Source organism: Budorcas taxicolor, chromosome 6 (assembly GCF_023091745.1).
Source record: "Budorcas taxicolor isolate Tak-1 chromosome 6, Takin1.1, whole genome shotgun sequence".
Lineage (NCBI taxonomy): Eukaryota > Metazoa > Chordata > Mammalia > Artiodactyla > Bovidae > Budorcas > Budorcas taxicolor.
The window spans coordinates 31,757,246-31,780,120 of NC_068915.1; the positions used below are offsets into that span (position 1 = coordinate 31,757,246).

General features: G+C 37.0%; 1 protein-coding gene across 1 annotated transcript in view; it reads right to left on the reverse strand.

Moving 5' to 3' along the window:
* Window positions 1-22,875, reverse strand: part of GRID2 (glutamate ionotropic receptor delta type subunit 2) — a 1,620,720-nt gene that overhangs the window by 337,143 nt on the left and 1,260,702 nt on the right. The window contains exon 10 of the mRNA XM_052642062.1: window positions 21,132-21,329. Coding sequence (XP_052498022.1) covers window positions 21,132-21,329 — 198 coding nt within the window. The remainder of the gene's footprint in view (window positions 1-21,131; window positions 21,330-22,875) is intronic.

Sequence of the window (22,875 nt, forward strand, 5' to 3'; positions counted from 1 at the left end):
AGCTATTTAGTCTTTCTAAAGTCTGCACAGTGTTTAAAGCAACAACTATTTTTGTCACCTTTGAATTTTCAGCACATAAATAACAGATGGTCAGAACTCAATAAGATTATGATTATGATGGTACTCTGATAATTTAATCATTTTCCCTTGAAGAATTTTTAGAATGTTTCCTGTTTCTTGCTTCTTATAAGCAACAGAATTTGATCTTGCAATTTGGATTATATTCAATTGAAAATTGTTTATTGGAACTTACCACACTAATTCTAAAAATTAATATTTTTCATTATTTCAATAGATGTTTTGTCTCTGACACCACCACTGTGACAAAGCAGTATTATTAATTTAGTTTCATGTTGTCATTAATCTTATTTCTAAGCCTCTTCCCAGAAGCCACACACATCCCTTATAGCTCTTTCTTCAAACCCCTGCCCTCTATCACGCATTTCACATAATTATATAATTTTCAAGTCCCTCTAGAAATAGTTTAGCTTCCACTAGTCTGTCTATATTATCTATTTATCTATGTGTACCTGTGTGTGTGTGTAGCATTTTTACCTGAGTTCATGACATTTTCCCTCACTTGGAGCTTTATCCCTCATTTCTCTATTTTCTGTATTTTCTTATGTAGTACTTATCCCTATTTTAATCTTCTCAATTATAAAGTTCTCAAGCTAAGAGCTTGTATTTCATAGTGTTCTGTCTCCCTAAATATTTCTTCACACTGCTTTGCTCACAGTAGAATTCCAAAGCAAGTTTGTTGACTTGCTCTTTGCTGAGTGGTGAGAGAAACAAGTATTTTTTATAAAACCCTAAATTGTGAAAGAAAAGAAATAGATTTCAAGGCTGTCTACGGCTTGAAGAGGGCTCTGTTACTATGAAGAAGTCATTGACTTTGTACGTTTTTTCCATATCAAGCTATCAGCCAGGTCTTCGGACCTTAGTAGTCCAGATGCTAATGTTTTCAGCTCACATAGGTGGGGTGAACCTCCACGTACACTATCTGTACAACCCTGTACAGGGGAATCACAACCCTCTTGTACAGAGCACAATCTGAGGTTCAGAGAAAGTGAGTAGCTTGCCAAAACTTATAGGTGAGCAACTGGCAGAATTGGCCAGTTGCTGATAAACTTTTGCTGTTATGGTTTCTGTATTATCTCTTTCTACTAATCACTTACCCAGAAATTATTCATTGCTCTATTTTTTTTTTCATGTGTGTGGTTTTAAATCCTTACTCTTATTTTTCAAATTCTGATCTGCCCTGAGGCAATGCCCACTTTGGGGAAGTAACGAGGAGGAAGAGATTAACAGACATGATGGAGCATGTACATGTGTATGAATGAGCAAGAAGGCATTGTGGGAAATTATAAGAATTTGAATACCTACTTCTCCCTAATAAGGTAGAAAACCTTTGGAGGCTTTTAGGGAGAGTGTGGTATGATCTGATTGACATTAGGGAAAAAAGAATCATTTTGACTGCTGTATTGAAAATGGATTACAGAAGGAAAAAGCTGTAGACTGGTAGATAGTTAAGAGGCTATGGAAGTAGCCCTAAAGAGATGAAATAATGGTTTGCACCAGTGGGTATTAGTGGAGTAGTAAGAAATGATCATATAGGATTTACTATAGATTTATGGCCAGAGAAAATTGTTGATGCAGAATATGAGGTATAATGGAGGAAAGAGAAGTCAAGGATAACTCAAAGATTTTTGACTAACTTGGAGACTGGAATTTTGCTTACATACACTATGAAAACCATACACTATGACAGGGAAGGCTGCGGGCATGCTGGGTGGTGGTGAAATCAGGAATTCAGTTTTGAACATGTTACCTTTGAGGTGTCCATTAGACATTAAGAGGAAATGCTCAGTAGTACTAAGAAATGTGGGAGTTCCCATGTGGTGCGGTGGTAAATAATCCGCCTGCTAATGCAGGAGACATAGAGACAAGGGTTCAGTCCCTGAGTTGAGAAGATTTCCTAAAGGAGGAAATGACTACCCGCTCCAGTAATCTTGCCTGAAGAATTTCATAGACAAAAGAGCCTGGCAGGCTATGGTCCATGGGGTGGCAGAGTCAGACACGACTGAGCAACTGGGCACGGAGGCATGCACTAAGAACTGCAAGCCTTTAATTCCAGTGAGATGTCTGGGATGAAGAAACAAATTTAAAATTTGTCTACTTATAAATAAATCCTTGAGACTGGATGACTTTATCAGAAGTTGAAGCGCAGACAGTAAGAAAAGTGTTGGACATGTGTTGGATCTCTCTCCCCCTTCTAATTCTTACCAGTCTCCTTAGCTCTGAGAAAACAAGAACTCTGTGTTCTATAGTTTATGGGTTCCCCACAATGCCAGCTACACATTAGGTCCCAATAAATTCTTACTGAATGCCAAATGGGAAGCAAGCTACAAGTTAGTTATTTATAAATTGCTGTGTTTCAGGCATTATCCTGCAGCATTAAAAGAGATTTAAAAATACTAGCATTTCTGCAGTTCTCAAGAGGAATGCTACCATCTTCAAAGAAGACTTTTTTTAATCATGTAGAGAGACTTTTTTTTCAAAACTTTCTGAGAAGTCGTCTTAAGGCTGTTTGTGAACAGAGCATATAGAAGCAATCTCTACCTGAAATGCCGAAACTGTAAATCCACATTTCGGTAAAATGCAAACCAAGGATAATGACCAAAATTGAATGAATTTTAATTCTCATTACTGTAAACTTTTCAATCATTCTAGAAATCACTTAAGACTGCTCTTTAAAGATGTTTTAAGAGCTCTGTAGTGGGGAAATGTAAGTTCTTTCTAAATGAGAAAGAACTAGCTCCCAGAAACAGTTTGTCTCTATGAGAAGCGAACCTATAATGGCTGTTGTCCAAGTAATTCTGTGTGGCATTAAATGAAATATAAAACTAATAAGAGATACATATAGATGTCCTCACACATGTATTTGGAGCATCTGCAGTCACCGTCTCCCTTGATTACAGTTGAGTCTTGTTAGGTGCTCAAATGTTTGCTTGTTTTTTAATCAGGGGAATTTGACTTTTTGTAATGCTTGCCACTGTAAAATTTATCAAATTATAAACAGAAAACTCAGAATCATTAAGATTTAAATAAAATCCGAAGTAACCAAATGTCAGTCAAAAAGAAACCCAGAAATATCTTTCAAGACAGGGCTCTACTTTGACATATTCTTTCTGATATTAGTATGCAAATTTAAAACAAATTCCTCAAATGTGGTTGGTATATTCACATGAGTGACTGTTTAAAGATTCCAAATATGGCTTCAAAATTGTATAAAAGATATTTTTTTATTTCTATTCAGTACTGAAGTTAAACTTTTTGTTTAGCAGTTAAAATTCTCAGCATTGCAAAAAGTGGAGAAAGTGCATTCTCTGTTGCATGGTTTACCTTCATAGACCATATAAATTATTATCTTCTTTCATTTGTAGTATATGCCTCTGTATTTATAATTTCCAGACTAACATAGGCTATTATTTTATAGAATGAGCATCCTAAATAAAAATTACCAATCAATCTAAACATAATTCCCTAAGATTATGTTCATAGACTCCTACAGAACTTCATGGGTAAAAGGCTCTTTAAAAGTTAGAATGGTCTCACCCAAAGCTGCACTCTCCTATACATGGAAGTTACCTTACTCATTAATTTTATCCCTAAACCACGACCAGAGATAGATGAAAATCTTGGCAATAGATGGCATTTCAATAGCCAACAGTAGACTTTAGGATTTATATTTCCTCAATTTATGAGATTTTCTTATCATAGCACCAGTCTTTATATCACCTTGCCTTTGACTGATGCAGTAGTCTGCGAATTTATATCCTGCTGCTGCTGCTGCTGCTAAGTCGCTTCAGTCGTGTCCAACTCTGTGCGACCCCATAGACGGCCTCCCACCAGGCTTCGGTCCCTGGGATTCTCCAGGCAAGAACACTGGAGTGGGTTGTCATTTCCTTCTCCAATGCATGAAAGTGAAAAGTGAAAGTGAAGTCACTCAGTGATGTCTGACTCTTAGCCACCTCATGGACTGCAGCCTACCAGGCTCCTCCGTCCATGGGATTTTCCAGGCAAGAGTACTGGAGTGGGGTGCCATTGCCTTCTCCAAATTTATATCTTATAACCCACCAAATTTTTTTAGTTCTACACATATTTTACTGAATTTTTGTTTGTCCTTGCCTGCAAGTTCTCTTGAAACCTTAAAGCCATTGCTGGACAGCATCATTCCCTTTAGCAAATACTCATTCTCTATTCTTTAGCTCTGATTCAAGACTGATTATTCACCACTTATCCGTGCTTGCCATCTATTAGACCAAGTACTTAATGATTCAGGTCCTTTATCTGATTGAATTGCTCCTTACTGTTTGCAATGTCTGCCAATTAAATATCACCTGCAAATTTAGAAAATTGCTTCTACAACCATTCACTAAGTCATTTGCATCTACATAATTTATTTCCTCTCACAGATTTCTTTTCATCCTTCTCCTTCATCAGTGTTAAAATCTTTCTTTATTCACAAAAAATATTTTGGGCCTTTTTTTTCCTCTTTTACTTACATACATTCAGCTTACGTTATTTCCCACATCTGTGATTCCACTCCATCCTATGTGTATATATATATTGGATTATTTTTGAACATTCACTGTTCAGACATACAAACATGCACTCTTAAGACCACATGTACTTTTTCAACTTCTTGCCTGACAATAGCCGACATACTCTGGGATATTCAATAAGTCCATTAATACTTATTCAATATAATTTGAAAATTAAAATCTTAGTTATTATCTAATTTAAAGACTCTATGAGAACTTCTTTTCTCTTTATACATTTTATTCTGGTTCACTTTGCACAGCTACCTTTTCTTTCTTTTTTTAATATTTATTTATTTGGCTCTATCAGGTTTCAGTTGAGTTGTGCAGGATCTTTGTTTGTCATGGAGGATCTTCTGTAGTGGTTCACAAATTCGCTACTTGTGGCACATAGGCTTAGTTGCCCTGTGGCATTTGGGATCCTAATTCCCAGACCAAGGATCAAACCCACATCCCCCACATTGCAAGGTGGATTCTTAGCCTCTGGACCACACAGGAAGGTCCCCAAAGCTACCGTTTCATTTCACAAGGTTCATAAGCATTGTCATGGGGTAGGTTTGTGTGGAGGGAGAAGTTCTTTGGTGAGGGAAGTTTCATTGGTGGGTACAGATATTTTCAAGGCTGGTTTGTAGTCATGGGAAGAGAGAATGGAGAATGGAAATACATATGGATTTGTGTGTGTGTGCATGAACCATGGGACATATGTAATGATCTTCAGGCACCCAATGGAGAACCTTCTTCATCCACAAACATAGTTCCCCACCCACTGCATTCTCCTGATCCAGGGGGTGGCTTCTTTAGCTTCTGCCCTTTGTCCTAGCTAACCACCTCTGTCTTCTCCAGATTGAAGGAGCCGTCTCAATCCTGACTTCGTAAAGAATGGAGATGAGAGTGGCGTTAACCATTGTGCTCCCCGCAACTTGTCCTGTGACATAGACAATCCAACTATGGGCTTATCTTTATGCCTGCAGCCTTCCTGATGGCTCCACAACTCCCTTGGGAAAGGGGGCAACTCACCACATTCTCGGGTTCTCTAAACTCTCCTCCTGAGTCAGCTCCCTCTTTCCTTCAGTGTTTTTTTTTTTTTTTTGGAGCAAAAGCAGTTATAACTGTCTTCCTTTATCCAAGCTCAAGTACCTTAGGACCTTAAATAATCACTTTGTGCACCATCTTCATGCTAATTCAATACTCCCAATTTAGTTTTTATAATGGAGGTGAGAAAAAGGCCTATACTTCTTAAACTTTTTTGCCCTAGGCATCATTCATATGGGTTCCAGATGCATTTACTTATCTTTCCTAGACAATTCCATTTGGATCTCCTTCAGTCATCCTAAAATCAAAATGTCTCCAGTCAAGCTCTGTATCTCTGCTGCCCTTTTCCAATCTGGTCTCCTTCTGTATTCCCTATTTCTGTCATTGAGTGTCCGTCTGCTCATGTTCCTCTGCTAAATTTCTCACCAAGTCTCAACACCTCCTTTCTCTTCTCCTCGGATTTATCAAGTTCAAGTCAGTTTTTCTTGGAATATTGATTGCTTTCTCAAAATCACTTTTGGGAGCTATTGCTGTTGTTTTAGTTTAGACATCTTTAATTCCTCTCTAGATTGTTGAAAAAGACATTTGTCTTTTCCCTTCTTCACTTGAATGCATCCTTGGCCTTAGCCTGAGTTATCTTTCTTAAACATAAATTAAACCGTACTTTTCTCTTATGTAAAAGCCTTTCATAATTTTCACTGGCTAAATGATATGGTCCAAACTCTTTAGCATGGCAAGCGCATTTTTATAATTAACCCTATTGTTGCCCTCAAACTCCTACTCATCTTCAAAATCTAGCTCATTTTTCTTTTCTTATGCGTATCTTTTCAACTTCCCAGAGAGACTGCCACTCTACCCCTGGGTTACCATGGCACCCCGTATGTGTTACCCTATGGCACTGATTGCACTGTGTTTTAATGATTTATTTACACATTTGTCTTCTGTGTACACCATGAGATCTTTGAAGGCAGGAACAATGTCTTCCATTCCTTTGTGTCCATGATGCTAGGCACAGTGCCCAGAACATACCATGCATTCAAAAACATGAGGGGAATGAAATGATGAATATAGGGCATTCTGCTTGGCATACAAAATAAATATAACCTCAGCTCTCTGGTCTCCAAAATAGGGACTATGGAAATAAAAGGAAAAGATCAGTCAATCTCTCTCTGTATATATTAATATATATATATATATATATTTTTTTTTTTTTCCAAAGGGTCATTTGAAAAGAAGTGAAAACCGTGTACTGAGAAGACTGAATTATCAAAAATGGGAATGGTTTGAAATCCTTATGATCAAAGCATGAGTTTAGCTGAGGTTGAAATTATAGGACGATGAAGTGAGTGAGGACAGCCAAAGCAGATGGAAGCTGAATGCGACCTACATGGAGTGTGATAAAATGTAGGAAAATGAGACATAGTCTGCAGAAAATAACGTATACCTTTCTAAGGAGCTTTACTTTTTCTTAAAAAAAAAAAAAGGAAAAGATGAAGCCAGGTTTTTGAGAAAAAAGTGAGAATTTTCTGAGATGTTTAGACATGCAAATGTTTTTAGTCACTCCCCAAATCCTTTTCTATGTAATCTTATTTTTGATCTTCAACTATATCCAACCAAACTCCATCTGAACATTCTTTGAATTTGCACATCTAAAAAAAAAAAACACCACACACACACAACCTGTGCTGAGTTGTTTCTGAGTATGATCTTCCTCACTGTCTGTGACTTGGTTTATTAAAATGCTTTTAAACCAAACTTAGACTAGAATGCCTGGGTTTGAGTCATGAATTCTCCACAGCTTGGCTAAGTGACCATGGGCAAGTCACTTTAGCTCTCTGTTTCATCATCCACACTACTGGTATAATAGGAATGCCTACCTCAAAAGGTTGCTGTGAGTACGGAATGCTAATACATGCAAAGTTTGTTCAATTGATTTGGCAATAGTAAGCTCTACATAAGTGCTAATAATTATTCTTTGGTCAATTTTAAACTATGTTTTGTTTTTTTTCCATTCTCTATGGCACCTGTCTTGTCACTGCATCAAGTATATCAGTGACTGAAATATGTGGCTCTAACTCCAATGATATTCTATTTTTTATTACAAAACATAGCATATAAAGGAGTTCTAAGTTACATAACCCAGAGTTTTAGCTCTTTCCTTATAAAAATAGTAAAAATTCATATTTAATCTATTACCTTTTTATTAATTGCCTACTCTACTACATTAGACTTCCTTTTAGATTTCTATCATCTATCAGTTTCTTCTTTTCAAATTCTAGTTCATATCTTTTATAGCTTTATTTATGAGGATCTAAGTATTTTCTTACAGATTTTACACTTTTAGTGTAGCAGTGAAGCAGTGAGGATAACAATGCATCATAATTTTGCAAATATTTTCCAGCCTATCATTTGTAATTTAATTTAGTCATTATTGGTTTTGACTTACTGATAATTTAAATTTTTGTATATGTGTAACATGGAGAAGGGCTTCCCTTGTAGCTCAGTCGGTAAAGGATCTGCCTGCAGTGCAGGAGACCTGGGTTTGATCCCTGGGTTGGGAAGATCGCCTGGAGAAGGAAATGGCAACCCGCTCCAGTATCCTTGCCTGGAAAATCTTACAGACAGAGGATCCTGGTGGGCTGCAGTCCACTAGGAATACACAGAAGACCTGTACAAAAAAGATCTTCACGACCTGGATAATCACGATGGTATGATCACTAATCTAGAGCCAGACATCCTGGAATGTGAAGTCAAGTGGGCCTTAGAAAGCATCACTACAAACAAAGCTAGTGGAGGTGATGGCATTGCAGTAGAGCTATTTCAAATCCTGAAAGATGATGCTGTGAAAGTGCTGCACTCAATATTCCAACAAATTTGGAAAACTCAGCAGTGGCCACAGGACTGGAAAAGGTCAGTTTTCACTCCAATCCCAAAGAAAGGCAATGCCAAAGAATGCTCAAACTACTGCACAATTGCACTTATCTCACAGGCTAGTAAAGTAATGCTCAAAATTCTCCAAGCCAGGCTTCAGCAATACATGAACCGTGAACTTCCTGATGTTCAAGCTGGTTTTAGAAAAGGCAGAGGAACCAGAGATCACATTGCCAACATCCGCTGGATCATGGAAACAGCAAGAGAGTTCCAGAAAAACATCTATTTCTGCTTTATTGACTATGCCAAAGCCTTTGACTGTGTGGATCACAATAAACTGTGGAAAATTCTGAAAGAGATGGGAATACCAGACCACCTGACCTGCCTCTTGAGAAATCTGTATGCAGGTCAGGAAGCAACAGCTAGAACTGGACATAGAACAACAGACTGGTTCCAAATAGGAAAAGGTGTATGTCAAGGCTGTATATTGTCACCCTGCTTATTTAACTTATATGCAGAGTACATCATGAGAAATGCTGGACTGGAAGAAACACAAGCTGGAATCAAGATTGCCGGGAGATACATCAATAACCTCAGATATGCAGATGACACCACCCTTATGGCAGAAAGTGAAGAGGAACTAAAAAGCCTCTTGATGAAAGTGAAAGAGGAGAGCGAAAAAGTTGGCTTAAAGTTCAACATTCAGAAAACGAAGATCACAGCATCCGGTCCCATCACTTCATGGGAAATAGATGGGGAAACAGTGGAAATAGTGTCAGATTTTATTTTGGGGGGCTCCAAAATCACTGCAGATGGTGATTGCCGCCATGAAATTAAAAGATGCTTACTCCTTGGAAGAAAAGTGATGAGCAACCTAGATAGTATATTCAAAAGCAGAGACATTACTTTGCCGACTAAGGTCCGTCTAGTCAAGGCTATGGTTTTTCCTGTGGTCATGTATGGATGTGAGAGTTGGACTGTGAAGAAGGCTGAGTGCTGAAGAATTGATGCTTTTGAATTGTGGTGTTGGAGAAGACTCTTGAGAGTCCCTTGGACTGCAAGGAGGTCTAACCAGTCCATTCTGAAGGAGATCAGCCCTGGGATTTCTCTGGAAGGAATGATGCTAAAGCTGAAACTCCAGTACTTTGGCCACCTCATGCGAAGAGTTGACTCATTGGAAAAGACTCTGGTGCTGGAAGGGATTGGGGGCAGGAGGAGAAGGGGACGACAGAGGATGAGATGGTTGGATGATCACTGACTTGATGGACGCGAGTCTGAGTGAACTCTGGGAGTTGGTAATGGACAGGGAGGCCTGGCGTGCTGCAGTTTATGGGGTTGCAGAGTCAGACACGACTGAGCAACTGAACTGAACTGAATGTGGAGAAGGTGATGGCACTCCACTCTAGTACTCTTGCCTGGAAAATCCCATGGATAGAGGAGCCTGGTAGGCTGCAGTCCATGGTGTCGCGAAGAGTCAGTCACAACTGAGCGACTTCCTTTCACTTTTCACTTTCATGCATTGGAGAAGGAAATGGCAACCCACTCCAGTATTCTTGCCTGGAGAATCCCAGGGACGGGGGAGCCTGTTCGGCTGCTGTCTATGGGGTTGTACAGAGCTGGGCACGACTGAAGTGACTTAGCAGCAGCAGCAGCAGCACACGTGTAACAGTTGATAGTTTCCATGTCACTTATTCGATTATTTTTATGTTTCTGAAAGATACCTTTTATTTTTTTCTTTCTGGTATCCATCTTTTCCATGCTCTGATAACAACTTGGCTGCTTTCTTGGGGAATCAACATTTTCCCTTGCTTCATCTGAGTACTGAGCACTGCTTCCTCCCAGCCATCTCAGTGCTAGAATTGTGTGTAAAACTGAGGTTTTGATGGTGAGAAAGATTCTATGTTCATACTGGGATGGAAAGGAAGATGAAATTTATGTCTGCACCTGCTGAAGTCACTTTGCAGCCTGAGAAGAAGAGCGTACCTTAGGACTGGGACAACACAATGGAAAGCGAACTGAGATATAGAGACAGCGCTTTCAAGGCCTGAGGACATAAGCCTGGATATCATCCCTGCATGGCTGTGAAATATTAAATTATCTTTTCACTTCAACTGGATTGCCATTTGCAACCAACAACATCTAATTAATCTAGCTGAGAAAAAACCAGAAAGGTTATTTTTAAGATAAAGAATTCCTGAATCAGTTTATAAGCAGTTGGGAAGAAAAGACGTGATGGAAACTAAAGACATAAAAGGAAAGTAAAGAAAGATGGAGAGGCAATTTAACTTTCACTCTATGCTGATTAGCCTCAGATGTATCTGATCACCCCAGAGTCCTATGGAACTCTAGATGCATGTATCAAATACTTATTTCATTTTCTGTTTGGATAACTCCAAGGGCATATCCACAGTGGTTAAGGGGTTGGGCTCTGAAGTCAAATATCTTAAGCTCTTGTACTGGTGCTATGTGACCTCAGACAAGGTGCATAGAATCTTATCTATGTAATAGGAACAAAAGTTGTATCTATTTCATAGAATTGTTAGGAGGATTTCAGGAGTCAGTACTCATAAAGCTTTGGAATAGCATCTGGCTATTGTACAGTGTTAGTTACTATTACTCTTTCCAAAATGTTACTCTTGATCCCACACTCCCCACCCTCCACCAAGTATTTCCTTCCTTAGTTTTCCCTATGCCAGTAAACAGTCCAGTCTCAATTCAATTTGGTTGTGACCAAATATAACAAGCTATATAGTCAATGGACAACAGGCTTAAAGTGATAGGAACAAAAGCCCAAAATTTCACCTGGTAATAAAGATAGAAACTTCTTTTAAATAAGGCCAAACTTAGCAGGCTTTGGGAGGCTGGTTGACTTTATTAATGAACCATGAGATGTCATTGAACAAGTTCACAGAAGTGTTATTATCTAATGTATGTCTTAAAATGTCCCTTGCCTGCTATTCATTCTTTTTTGTCACATCTTTCTAGATACTAACTTTCAGCAGCAAACCAAATGTACAAAATAGTTGCCTCAAATAAGGTGACATTTTAGTAGTGGAAGATAGATGAACAAGAAGATATAGTAAGATGGTAGTATGTGTTAAGAACACAAAACAAGGGAATAGATAGTAGTTGTTTACAGGGTGGCTAATAACTTTTTAGCAGAGACTGGGAAAACGAGGTGGAGAGAAAGATACCTGCGGAAGAGTAATCTAGAAAGATGGGATAGAAGTACAAAAAGTCAAGTTCAGCAAGTGTGAGGAAGAGCGAGGAAGTCTGTGGGCCTGGAGTGTGGTGAGGGAGGAAGAGATGGGATTTCAAAGAAAGTTCACTGGGCAGAGTATGTAGATAATTTTAAGGACAGTGTTTACTCTTGGGATTAAAAGGCTATCAAATGGCTTTCAGCAGAGGAGTGACTAGATCACTCTGGCTGCTGTGTTCAAAATATACTGAGGGCAGTTAAGAGTGGAAAGAGGTGGGAAAATGGAAACAGATGAAGCCTTTTACTGCTGCTGTAGCTAAAAAGATAAGAAATAAAGCTTTTGAATAAGAAGATATCATTGACTTTGCTCTTTCTCTTTGCTCTTTCCTATATAGTCTATCAGCAAATTCTACTAGTCCACATTCAAAATATATGTTGAACTTACTATATATATATATATATATTTTTTTTTTTTTTTAAACTATGAAACCTGATGAAGATTTCACCCATCTATCAGAGTCAGCAGATAAGATGAAACCTGTTTGTCTTCCCTGAAAAGAATTCCTGAATTCATTTGCTAGGCTAATATGCACAACAGTTTTATCTTGACAATGTGGACACTGCAATTCAAAGAGGTTAAAAACTCTCTGAGGCTTACAAGGCTGGTAACTGTGTTCCCAGTGTTCACAACTAATGTCTGTTTCAATCCAAAGTCTGTGTTGCCACTAAGGATTAGAGAAGAGGTAGAAGGATGTTGAGGTTAAAGAGTAAGAAAACAAGGACTCACACTAGATTCACATAGTCTTTGAGTAAACCATGAGCTTTAACAACTAGAAATGAGAAGTGTCAGTAATGGAAAGTAGGACTAGGAGGAGAGACTTGAAAAGTATGGAAAATATTTTAAACAGCCACTGTGGAGACTGAAATTAAAAAAAAAAATCAATATCTAATAAATTAAAGGACAATGGAGAATCAGTGAAGGCTCTGTTGATGACACTAGCTAGTATGACACTGAAGAGAATTCAGTCCGCCAAGTTCATGGTCTTCTATAGCAGTAGCCACGTGCAGGATTAGAGAAGTGTGGATGGGGATGAACATAGGGAGAGTACAGAAAAAGATGGAGAGCTGTGGATGACTTGAGCAGAAATATATGCTTATTTTGAGTTTCAACAGAGTGAGAATTCACTTCTATCACTTTCATGATATACTACAGGCCAAGAAAATTTGCCAATTTTTTTAGACATGCGGGAACCTGATTTCTGTTCTTCATTAGTGAGATGCATGCTACTTTCCTTTTGTTTTGTTTTGTTTTGCCAGTTACCTGTGTGCTTCTGAGGGGGACTTGTCTTATCATCTCTACCAGACAGACTTCACAATATTTTCTTCTCATGCAACTTTCTAGCAAATTTCAGTATCAACATAGATGCCCCTTACAATAACCATTTGGGGCCATTTTTTTTTCAAAAAATATTTTTGCAGAAAAATTGAGCATAAAATACAAAAAGTTCCCATATATCTTTCTCTGGTTTGCCACCCCTCCATTCCCCAATATAATTTTTCTTAACATCTTTCATCAGTATGTAGCAATTGATGAACCAATACTGATACATTATTATTAACTAAAATCTACAGTTTATATCAGGGTTCACTCTTTTATGGGTTGTGATAAATGCATGGTGTCATGTATGCACCATTAAGTACCATATAGAATCGTTTCACGGCCCTAAAGATCCCCTGTGCTTCACCCATTTGTCTCTCCCTATCTTGCCCAATTGGGGGCCATTTTAAACTCCAACTCCTTTTGTCTCCTATAATATTTCTACTGTGACCCACAGGGTCAGCTTCTGTTAATACATTCCATCCCTGGAACTTCTATATTTCAGTCTCTGGTAACCTCTTTCCATTCTCCTAGTTCTTCTCATGTCTTCACTTAGACTTCACGTGTTTTTCAACCTCATATTCATATTCTGATTCCTTTTTCCAAAATTTTATCCGGTTCCATACCCCAAGTCATGATATACTTCCTTGAACATTTTAAGTTTTCTTTTACCTCACTAAATTTCCTTGCCGCGTTCACCCAGGATATCTCAACTTTGATTATGGATGTTTTCATCTTCACTGCTTAGGCAGCATCGTTTTGGCAATTCCAGCCCTGGTTGAGGGGTACCTCTTTGAGAGACACACGATTGACTGGAGCATTACCAGCTCCTGATACTTGCATTTTACATCTTCTCTTTTGTGTTTTCATTCCTTCCCATGACTTTGTGATCAATCCCTGTGATTAAATCTCTTCTCTTTGAAATTCCAAGAGTGTTTTTTCTCTTCCTGATTTATATGAGTTGTGTTGTAAATGCTGATAATGTAAAATAAAGTTGTCAAGATCATTCTTTAACATGTACCCATTAGAATCTAAATATTATAGTGATTTGAACCCCACTTTTCTCAAACAGATGGTGATATTTATATCATGTCATTTTTGAACTATATTTATATTCCACATGACCTTCACAACATTTTTATCCAAATATAAAATAAAGGCATGCTTAAAAGTCTTTTTTTGCTTACCAAATTATACGTTTGTACAAAATGTATATATTCAAATTCAATCTCTGTTGAACAACTTGTGACCATAATGTTTCAGGTGTAAAATATTTCTTCTGGATTGAGTCATCTTTACCTTGCTGCTGCTACTGCTGCTAAGTCACTTCAGTCATGTCCGACTCTGTGTGACCCCACAGACAGCAGCCCACCAGGCTCCCCCGTCCCTGAGATTCTCCAGGCAAGAACACTGGAGTGGGTTGCTATTACACAATATATTGATTCATTAGACTTAAAAAATACTACCCGAAAAAAGAACTCAGTCCTCTTTCATTGTTTTCTTAACTTTTTGTACTTCCATCCTAAACTTGATATACTTGCTATTTTCTATAGTATCAAGGTCTCTGTGTTCTTCTCACTTTTGTTCTTTTACATCAGAGAAAATAATTTATCAGCCACATTAACTCACTCATAACAATTTCTCCTATACTGAACAGAACATATCTCTAATTTATCTATTTCACATTGAAACATCTTTTGGCCAGATTTGTGTTCTCATAAATTTTAAGAGCATATTAATTGCAGAAAGTTATAAAAGTAGTGACGCAGATAAGGAATGGAGGAGACTTTGCTACACTGTCAGTTTTTAAATCAATTCTATATGTTCAGTTCCGTTCAGTCACTCAGTCGTGTCTGACTCTTTGTGACCGCATAAACCGCGGCATGCTAGGCCTCCCTGCCAATCACCAACTCCCAGAGTTCACCCAAACCCAAGTCCATCGACTCAGTGATGCCATCTAACCATCTCATCCTCTGTCGTCCCCTTCTCCTTCTGCCCTAAATCCCTCCCAGCATCAGGATCTTTTCCAATGAGTCAACTCTTCGTATGAGGTGGCCAAAGTATTGGAGTTTCAGCTTCAGCATCAGTCCTCCCAATGAACACCCAGGACTGATCTCCTTTAGAATGGACTGGTTGGATCTCCCTGCAGTCCAAGGGACACTCAAGAGTCTTCTCCAACATCACAGTTCAAAAGCATCAATTCTTTGGTGCTCAGCTTTCTTTGTAGTTCAATTCCTTGCTCTCTCTGGTGGTATTTTCCAGTTTAAGAATTACGTACATACCTGATTATGTATATACATGATTCTTGACATCCAGTTATAGTGGAAAGTCCCTTTAATATGAGATCATCCCAACCTGGTGTCTCAGTGCCAGCCTTGGAAATCAATGTCGAACAATCATACGAACTCAGAAATTTCCCATGTTCCCTCTCTGGATCATTTTAAATGTATTTTTCCATAATCATCGTGACAAAGACTCTAGAAAACATTCTTTTAATTTTTGCTTCCCCTTAGGATGGCAGACAACCTTGTTAATTTCATGTCTTATTTCATGTATAGAGGTATTAAATGGCAGTATTTACTGTTACTTAAAACATACTTAGATCCATGAAAAATGTCTACACTAGTAAAAAAATATATAGCAATAATAAGCTCACTTTTCTGGACCTCGGTCATACATTACTATGCCAATTCAATAGTGATATTTTGCTCTACAGCGGTAAATAAACCTGATAAAATTTTAATATGATATGTGTATAAGCCAGATAAAATTTTAATATGATGAGTCTTGAATAATCTAAATTAGTTTATATTTTTACTGCATGACTGTTTGTATATTTGAACTGACATTTTTCAGTTGCTTAAAATTAGAGCATACTTCTCTATTGGTGACAGAAGGCAGTTAAAGAGAATGCTGTGAACCCCCCATGTAACATTACAGCAGTCACCTGTAATGCTGGCCGTCCTCTCCACAAGAACATGTTCTCTTCCTCTTACCTAGGCGTCTCCTCTTTCTGCTTAATAAGTACTTCTGAAAGCCTAGTCAGAATGGCTAAATATCTTTTTGAAGAAAGTAAAAATCTAATTGCAGGAAATAGTGTTAGTTGCTCAGCTGTGTCCGACTCTTTGCGACCCCATGGACTGTAGCCCTCCAGGCTCCTCTGTCTGTGGTATTCTCCAGGCAAGAATACTGGAGTGGGTTGCCACTTCCTCCTCCAGGGAGTCTTCCCGACCCAGAGATTGAACCCAGGTCTCCGGCATTGCAGGCAGTTTCTTTACTCTTTGAGCCGCCCGGGGGGCCCCAAACTTGGCAGGGGGAGGGGTCTAAGTAAAAGTACACAGTAACAGCATGGATCACAAGTCCCTTGAAAGTCTATAATCTGACAGATTAGGTTAGTAGTTCTAATTGCAGTAAGTAAATACATTTATAGTTTTTCTAGCTAAAAAATCACACATTTGTCAGTCAGCTTTTTTAAACCTGAATTTTTGCTTTGTGAAAGGACCCTGCTGATCTTTACATTATCATATAATGATATGCTCTTCCATGCAGATAAAAATAAATTATTATGAAGAACATCTGATGCGAAGAACTGACTCACTGGAAAAGACCCTCATGCTGGGAAATATGGAAAGCAGGAGGAGAAGGGGACAACAGAGAATGAGATGGTTGGATGGCATCACCAACTTGATGGATGTGAGTTTGAGCAAGCTCTGGGAGTTAGCGATGGACAGGGAAGCCTGGTATGCTTCAGTCCATGGGGTTGCAAAGAGTTGGACACTACTGAGCGACTGAACTGATGAAGAACATCATACTATTGACGTGTGTGATTTTTATGTAATCAAGCCTTAAAATGATTTTAAAAGGTTATAGTTGGATGAAATATTCCCACTAAAATATTTGTACTCCTCATTTCATAGGTGAGGAAGTAAGTCTCAAAAATTTAACTAACTGGAGCAAGCACACACCAAATTAAAAACAGCAGCAACATCAGACTAATTTTAATGCTTATTACTTTTAACTAGCATTTATTAATAGTAAGTGAAGTTTACTATTACTTGTCCACTAAGATAACTCTTACAGAGTTTTATCTACACTATCTACAGAAAAAAACTTGTATAATGTTTCTTCCTTTTCCTTATATATATTTTAATATAATTGTTTATTTGGGTTCAGTTCAGGCAGGACGCCTCAGAAATACAAAGATAGGATGCTTGTTTTATGTTTATAGTCAGGAACATAAGGTAAAGAGTCATAGATTTAATAAGAGGGTGAGGATTGATGATTCCTGTTTTCCTATTAAAATGCTTATATTAACCTTTTGCAAATAAAATTACATATGTAAAGCATTTATTAAATAAACTGGTACTATTTTTCAAGATTTAAAGAATATGAAAAACAGCTTTATTATTTTTCCTGCCACTGTCCTCAACACTTCTTCTTTGTTTCTCTCCTACATCTCTTGGAAACAACTTAGATCCTTTCGTTTTCAGAATACTTTTATAAATAATTACAGATCTGGCAACAAGGGAATATTTTTTAATTGGGTTAACCCAACAAAGAATAATGATAAATTCAGGGTCAAATTTTAAAAAAAAACCTCACAAATTGAATAGGCTGTGTATCAGTCAAAAATAGGCATAAACTCTAGGCTCTTCAACCCTTTAAAGACAGTAACTGCTTTGGGTGAGTTCCTTTTTTCCTATAGCTCATTCACTGAGAACACACCTCAGTTAGACAATAGAAAGCAGCTAGAGCTCAAGCAGAAAGTCAGAACCTTATTAGCTTGATGTGTCAGAGGATGGTGTTTGAGGCATACAGACTGTTCAGAAATCAAAAGGGACTCACATAACGGGGGGAGCCGCAGAGAAAGAAGCCCCATAATCTGTGTATAAGCTTCCCTCAAATCATTGGTTGACTCCTAACCAACACAAGCATAAGAATAATTCTAGTTATCTAGAATAAAAAAGTTACTGAATGAACTTAATGGAAATTGGAGACAGCAAAGAAACAATCAATAACCTGAAAACACATCAAGATATATTAACTAAACTAAAGGTCAGAGAGTAAAATATCATAATAAAATAAATAAGACCTCAGGGATGACCACCCCTACATTATAAAAAAGGAGCAAAGTACAAATGATGGCTAACTTCTCATCAGAAAGAACATTTGGCAAAAGACAATAGAATGATATATTTAAAATCATGAACATTTAAAAAATATGTATGGTAATGAATGTTAACTAGACTTATTGTGGTAATCATTTTGCAATATATCCATACCTCAAATCAGTATGTCATAAACTTGAAACTATTTGTATTATGCCGTAAACATTGATAAATAACTATATTATATATGTATGTTAACCAGGTTGTGTATCAATGCTATTGTGATATAATAATGAAAACATTTATTGCTTGCAGATTTTTGGATCGCAGCCATTCTGACTGGTGTGAAGTGGTACCTCATTGTGGTTTTGATTTGCATTTCTCTGATAATGAGTGATGTTGAGCATCTTTTCATGTGTTTGTTAGCCATCTGTATGTCTTCTTTGGAGAAATGTCTATTTAGTTCTTTGGCCCATTTTTTGATTGGGTCGTTTATTTTTCTGGAATTGAGCTGCATAAGTTGCTTGTATATTTTTGAGATTAGTTGTTTGTCAGTTGCTTCATTTGCTATTATTTTCTCCCATTCAGAAGGCTGTCTTTTCACCTTGCTTATATTTTCCTTTGTTGTGCAGAAGCTTTTAATTTTAATTAGATCCCATTTGTTTATTTTTGCTTTTATTTCCAGAATTCTGGGAGGTGGATCATAGAGGATCCTGCTGTGATTTATGTCTGAGAGTGTTTTGCCTAGGGTGTGGAGAAAAGGGAACCCTCCTACACTGTTGGTGGGAATGCAAACTAGTACAGCCACTATGGAGAACAGTGTGGAGATTCCTTTAAAAATTGCAAATAGAACTACATTATGACCCAGCAATCCCACTGCTGGGCATACACACCGAGGAAACCAGAATTGAACGAGACACATGTACCCCAATGTTCATCGCAGCACTGTTTATAATAGCCAGGACATGGAAACAACCTAGATGTCCATCAGCAGATGAATGGATAAGAAAGCAGTGGTACATATACACAATGGAGTATTACTCAGCCGTTAAAAAGAATTCATTTGAATCAGTTCTGATGAGATGGATGAAATTGGAGCCGATTATACAGAGTGAAGTAAGCCAGAAAGAAAAACACCAATACAGTATACTAACACATATATATGGAATTTAGAAAGATGGCAATGACGACCCTGTATGCAAGACAGGAAAAAAGACACAGCTGTGTATAATGGACTTTTGGACTCAGAGGGAGAGGGAGAGGGTGGGATGATTTGGGAGAATGGCATTCTATCATGTATACTATCATGTAAGAATTGAATCGCCAGTCTATGTCTGACGCAGGATACAGCATGCTTGGGGTTGGTGCATGGGGATGACCCAGAGAGATGTTATGGGAGAGAGGTGGGAGGGGGGTTCATGTTTGGGAACACATGTAAGAATTAAAGATTTTAAAATTAAAAAATAAATAAATAAAATAAAATAAAATTATACAAAAAAAATAATGAAAACATTTATGATTGTATGAAAAATTATTTTGAATGATAATTTTGCTTTGATTTTTGAAATAAAAAGTTACTCTTGCTTTAAAATCACCAGCCTTGATTTTAGTTATAAAATAAAAAGAAAAGAAAAAGATAATTTGGTTATAAGTGACTGTGTTCTGAGACTCAGTGCTCTTGTCAAATATAAATCAAAATTAGCAGTGTCACTATTTGAAATATTTGAAAACACTAAGACAAAAAGTACCTACCAAAAATAATCCTATCAACTCAGAATTTGTTATATGCTAAAAATATTACTCAAAAATGAAGGTAAAGAAAGACATTTTAAGGTAAGCTAATGTAAAGAGTATGTGCCACTTGTAGGATTGGACTTCAAGACATTCTAAAAGGAATTTCTTCAGGTTGAAGTAAGTGATACCAGTTAGAAGCTGCCCCAGAAATAGTAGAAAAATAGTTAATATATTAGACACTGTCTCCCTTCCTTTTATACCTTTGAAAGTCAATTGATTAAATAAAAAGTATAAAATTTTACTTTGGAGTTCATTAAATATAAATATATAACCACAATAACACAAAGGCTATGGTGAGTATAAATGGAATTATATTGCTGTACATTTATTATTTTTTAAATGAGAAGTGACATGATTTTAATCTACATAAAGTATGATAAGTTAAGAATGCACATTACCATCCTAGACTAACCACAGACAAACAAACAAACAAAAACCAAATAAATACAAATAAGAAGCTAAATGGGAAATGAAATCAAACACACAAAAAATCAGCTAACCCAGAGGAAGGCCAGAAATGAAGGAACAGAGGGAAAAATGAGATACACAGAAATCAAATGGTAATTTATAGACATAAATATGACTATTCAACTCATTAGAAAAGCATAATATTTAAAAATGTGGTGCACTTTAGTAACAGAGCTTCCAAAAAGGAAGCAAAAACTGATAGGAACAGGGATAAAGTAATGGGGAAATTTAAAACACTTTTCTGAGACTTGCAAGAACAAGGAGAACAATATAAGTTAAGAGTAGCTTTATCTTATTTAGATCAAAAAATGAAATGATCAGTTCTTAAGTGATCAGAACCTTATTTATTTCTTGAACTTGTGTTTTAAAAGAACACAATGACATGAATTGTGTTTGGAAGAGGCATTGTGACTTCATCATGTACCAAACAGTGATAATATGTTTGGAGTATAACTTTGGTAAAGATAAATCCTTGCTCTGAATATTTTTTAGGACATATTTTGAAATTTAGGTTTGTATTGTCATCAATTTTTCTTTCCACAAAGTTCATGAAATAGTGTAGACTGAGACTTGCATACACCACCACCACGTAAGGCCTTGCCTTACACTTATTTTAAAAGAAATTAACTTTCAAGGGTTATAGTCAACTTTAGATATGTGATAAACAAACAAATACTTACCTTAAACACTAGTTCTCCTACCAAGCCATTCCATGTTCCATCTTCTTGTGGGCTTCCATACTTGTGATCCGGTGCAACATAAATTTCATAGTTAAAACCCAGGTAGTTGGATAAGGCATCCAGAACATCAATGGAGAAGCCTTGGTATTTTTTCGGCTTACCCAGGACATTTTCAGACACCATTACAAAAGGTTCTTCCTACATGGAATTAAAAGAAACCGTTGGTGTCAATCTATAGTGCTCCTTTAAAGCAAAGATTAATTCTTCAAAGAATTCAGCTTACAGTTTAAAATTGATTTGTACTGTGAGAGAATAACTTTGAAATAAAACTTATGTGTTATTAATGCACCATTTTATCAAACTGTTTAATCACCCAGTTCCTTGTCATCTCTCATTTAATTATTAGTATATCAAAAAATTAGATGCAAGTGATTACAAAATTTCAGGAACCATAAATTCATTTCTCTTGCCACTTCAGGATGAACCTAAGATTCATCAAAAATATAATCATATATGAATTTACTGTTTCTATCCTTGGGTCGTTATTGTCTATATTTGTCAAGATACATAAAATATTTTCAGAGATATAATAGACACAAATTGTTTTGAAAAGATACAAAAATTCTAAGAACTTACAATTTAGCTAAAATTTATAATATCACATTTACTGGGAGTTATTTGCTAAGTAATTTTGAAACTTGGATATAAACACATGTTTCATTGCAAAAGTAGTTTCTCCACTACTGTTATGAGAAATTCACTTACCTTTCTGGTAATCTGTGTAATTTAGTAAATTTAGCAAATTGGTTTTCATTTCAACCTCTTTCATCTTTTTGCATTGTTGTGCTGTTACAGTTAACAAATGGTCCCCTTTCACTTTTTAGAGCACCTAGTGTTACGAGCACTAAATTGGTCTGACACATGCTGGCAGACTACAGAAAATTAGATAACCTATTTCTTAATTTCCTAAACTTCTTCAGAAAACTTTCAGCAACAGTAATATTTACAGATAACCATCCACAGTGTATATATCTACCTAGTCCTGTGGGCAGGCTATCATCTATCCTCCGTCTAAGCCAGAATACCTAAGGATTGTAACCTTAAGGACTCACAAAATAGCCTTTATTGAGTTATAAAATAATACTTGGCTTTTGGCTCTTACTCAAAGACACTAAGTCAGTGCCTTATAAAATCAGCTGCGTCTATGATAGGAATATTGTTCACCATAACATTCTGCTGCTGCTGCTAAGTCGCTTCAGTCGTGTCAGACTCTGTGCGACCCCATAGATGGCCTCCCACCAGGCTCCCCCGTCCCTGGGATTCTCCAGGCAAGAACACTGGAGTAGGTTGCCATTTCCTTCTACAATGCATGAAAGTGAAAAGTGAAAGTGAAGTCACTCAGTCCGACTCTTAGCAACCCTATGGACTGCAGCCTACCAGGCTTCGCCAGGCAAGAGTACTGGAGTTGGGTGCCATTGCCTTCTCTAACCATAACATTCAATTCTCCATAAATATTACCATAAATTTTTATATTGTTCAGAGGCAGTAGAGCTTTATTTTGCTTCAGTAACGCCTTTTTTAAAATAATGAAAAGAAAGTGAACAATTATTTAGGTAAACTATTTCACTTTAGATACCCAGGAGACCATGATGCTCATCTATATATAACTATGTTGACACTGTGGTATTTGTAATTTTCAAAAAAAATCTTGATTTTCCAAATTGCTGATACTTTTTTATTAAAA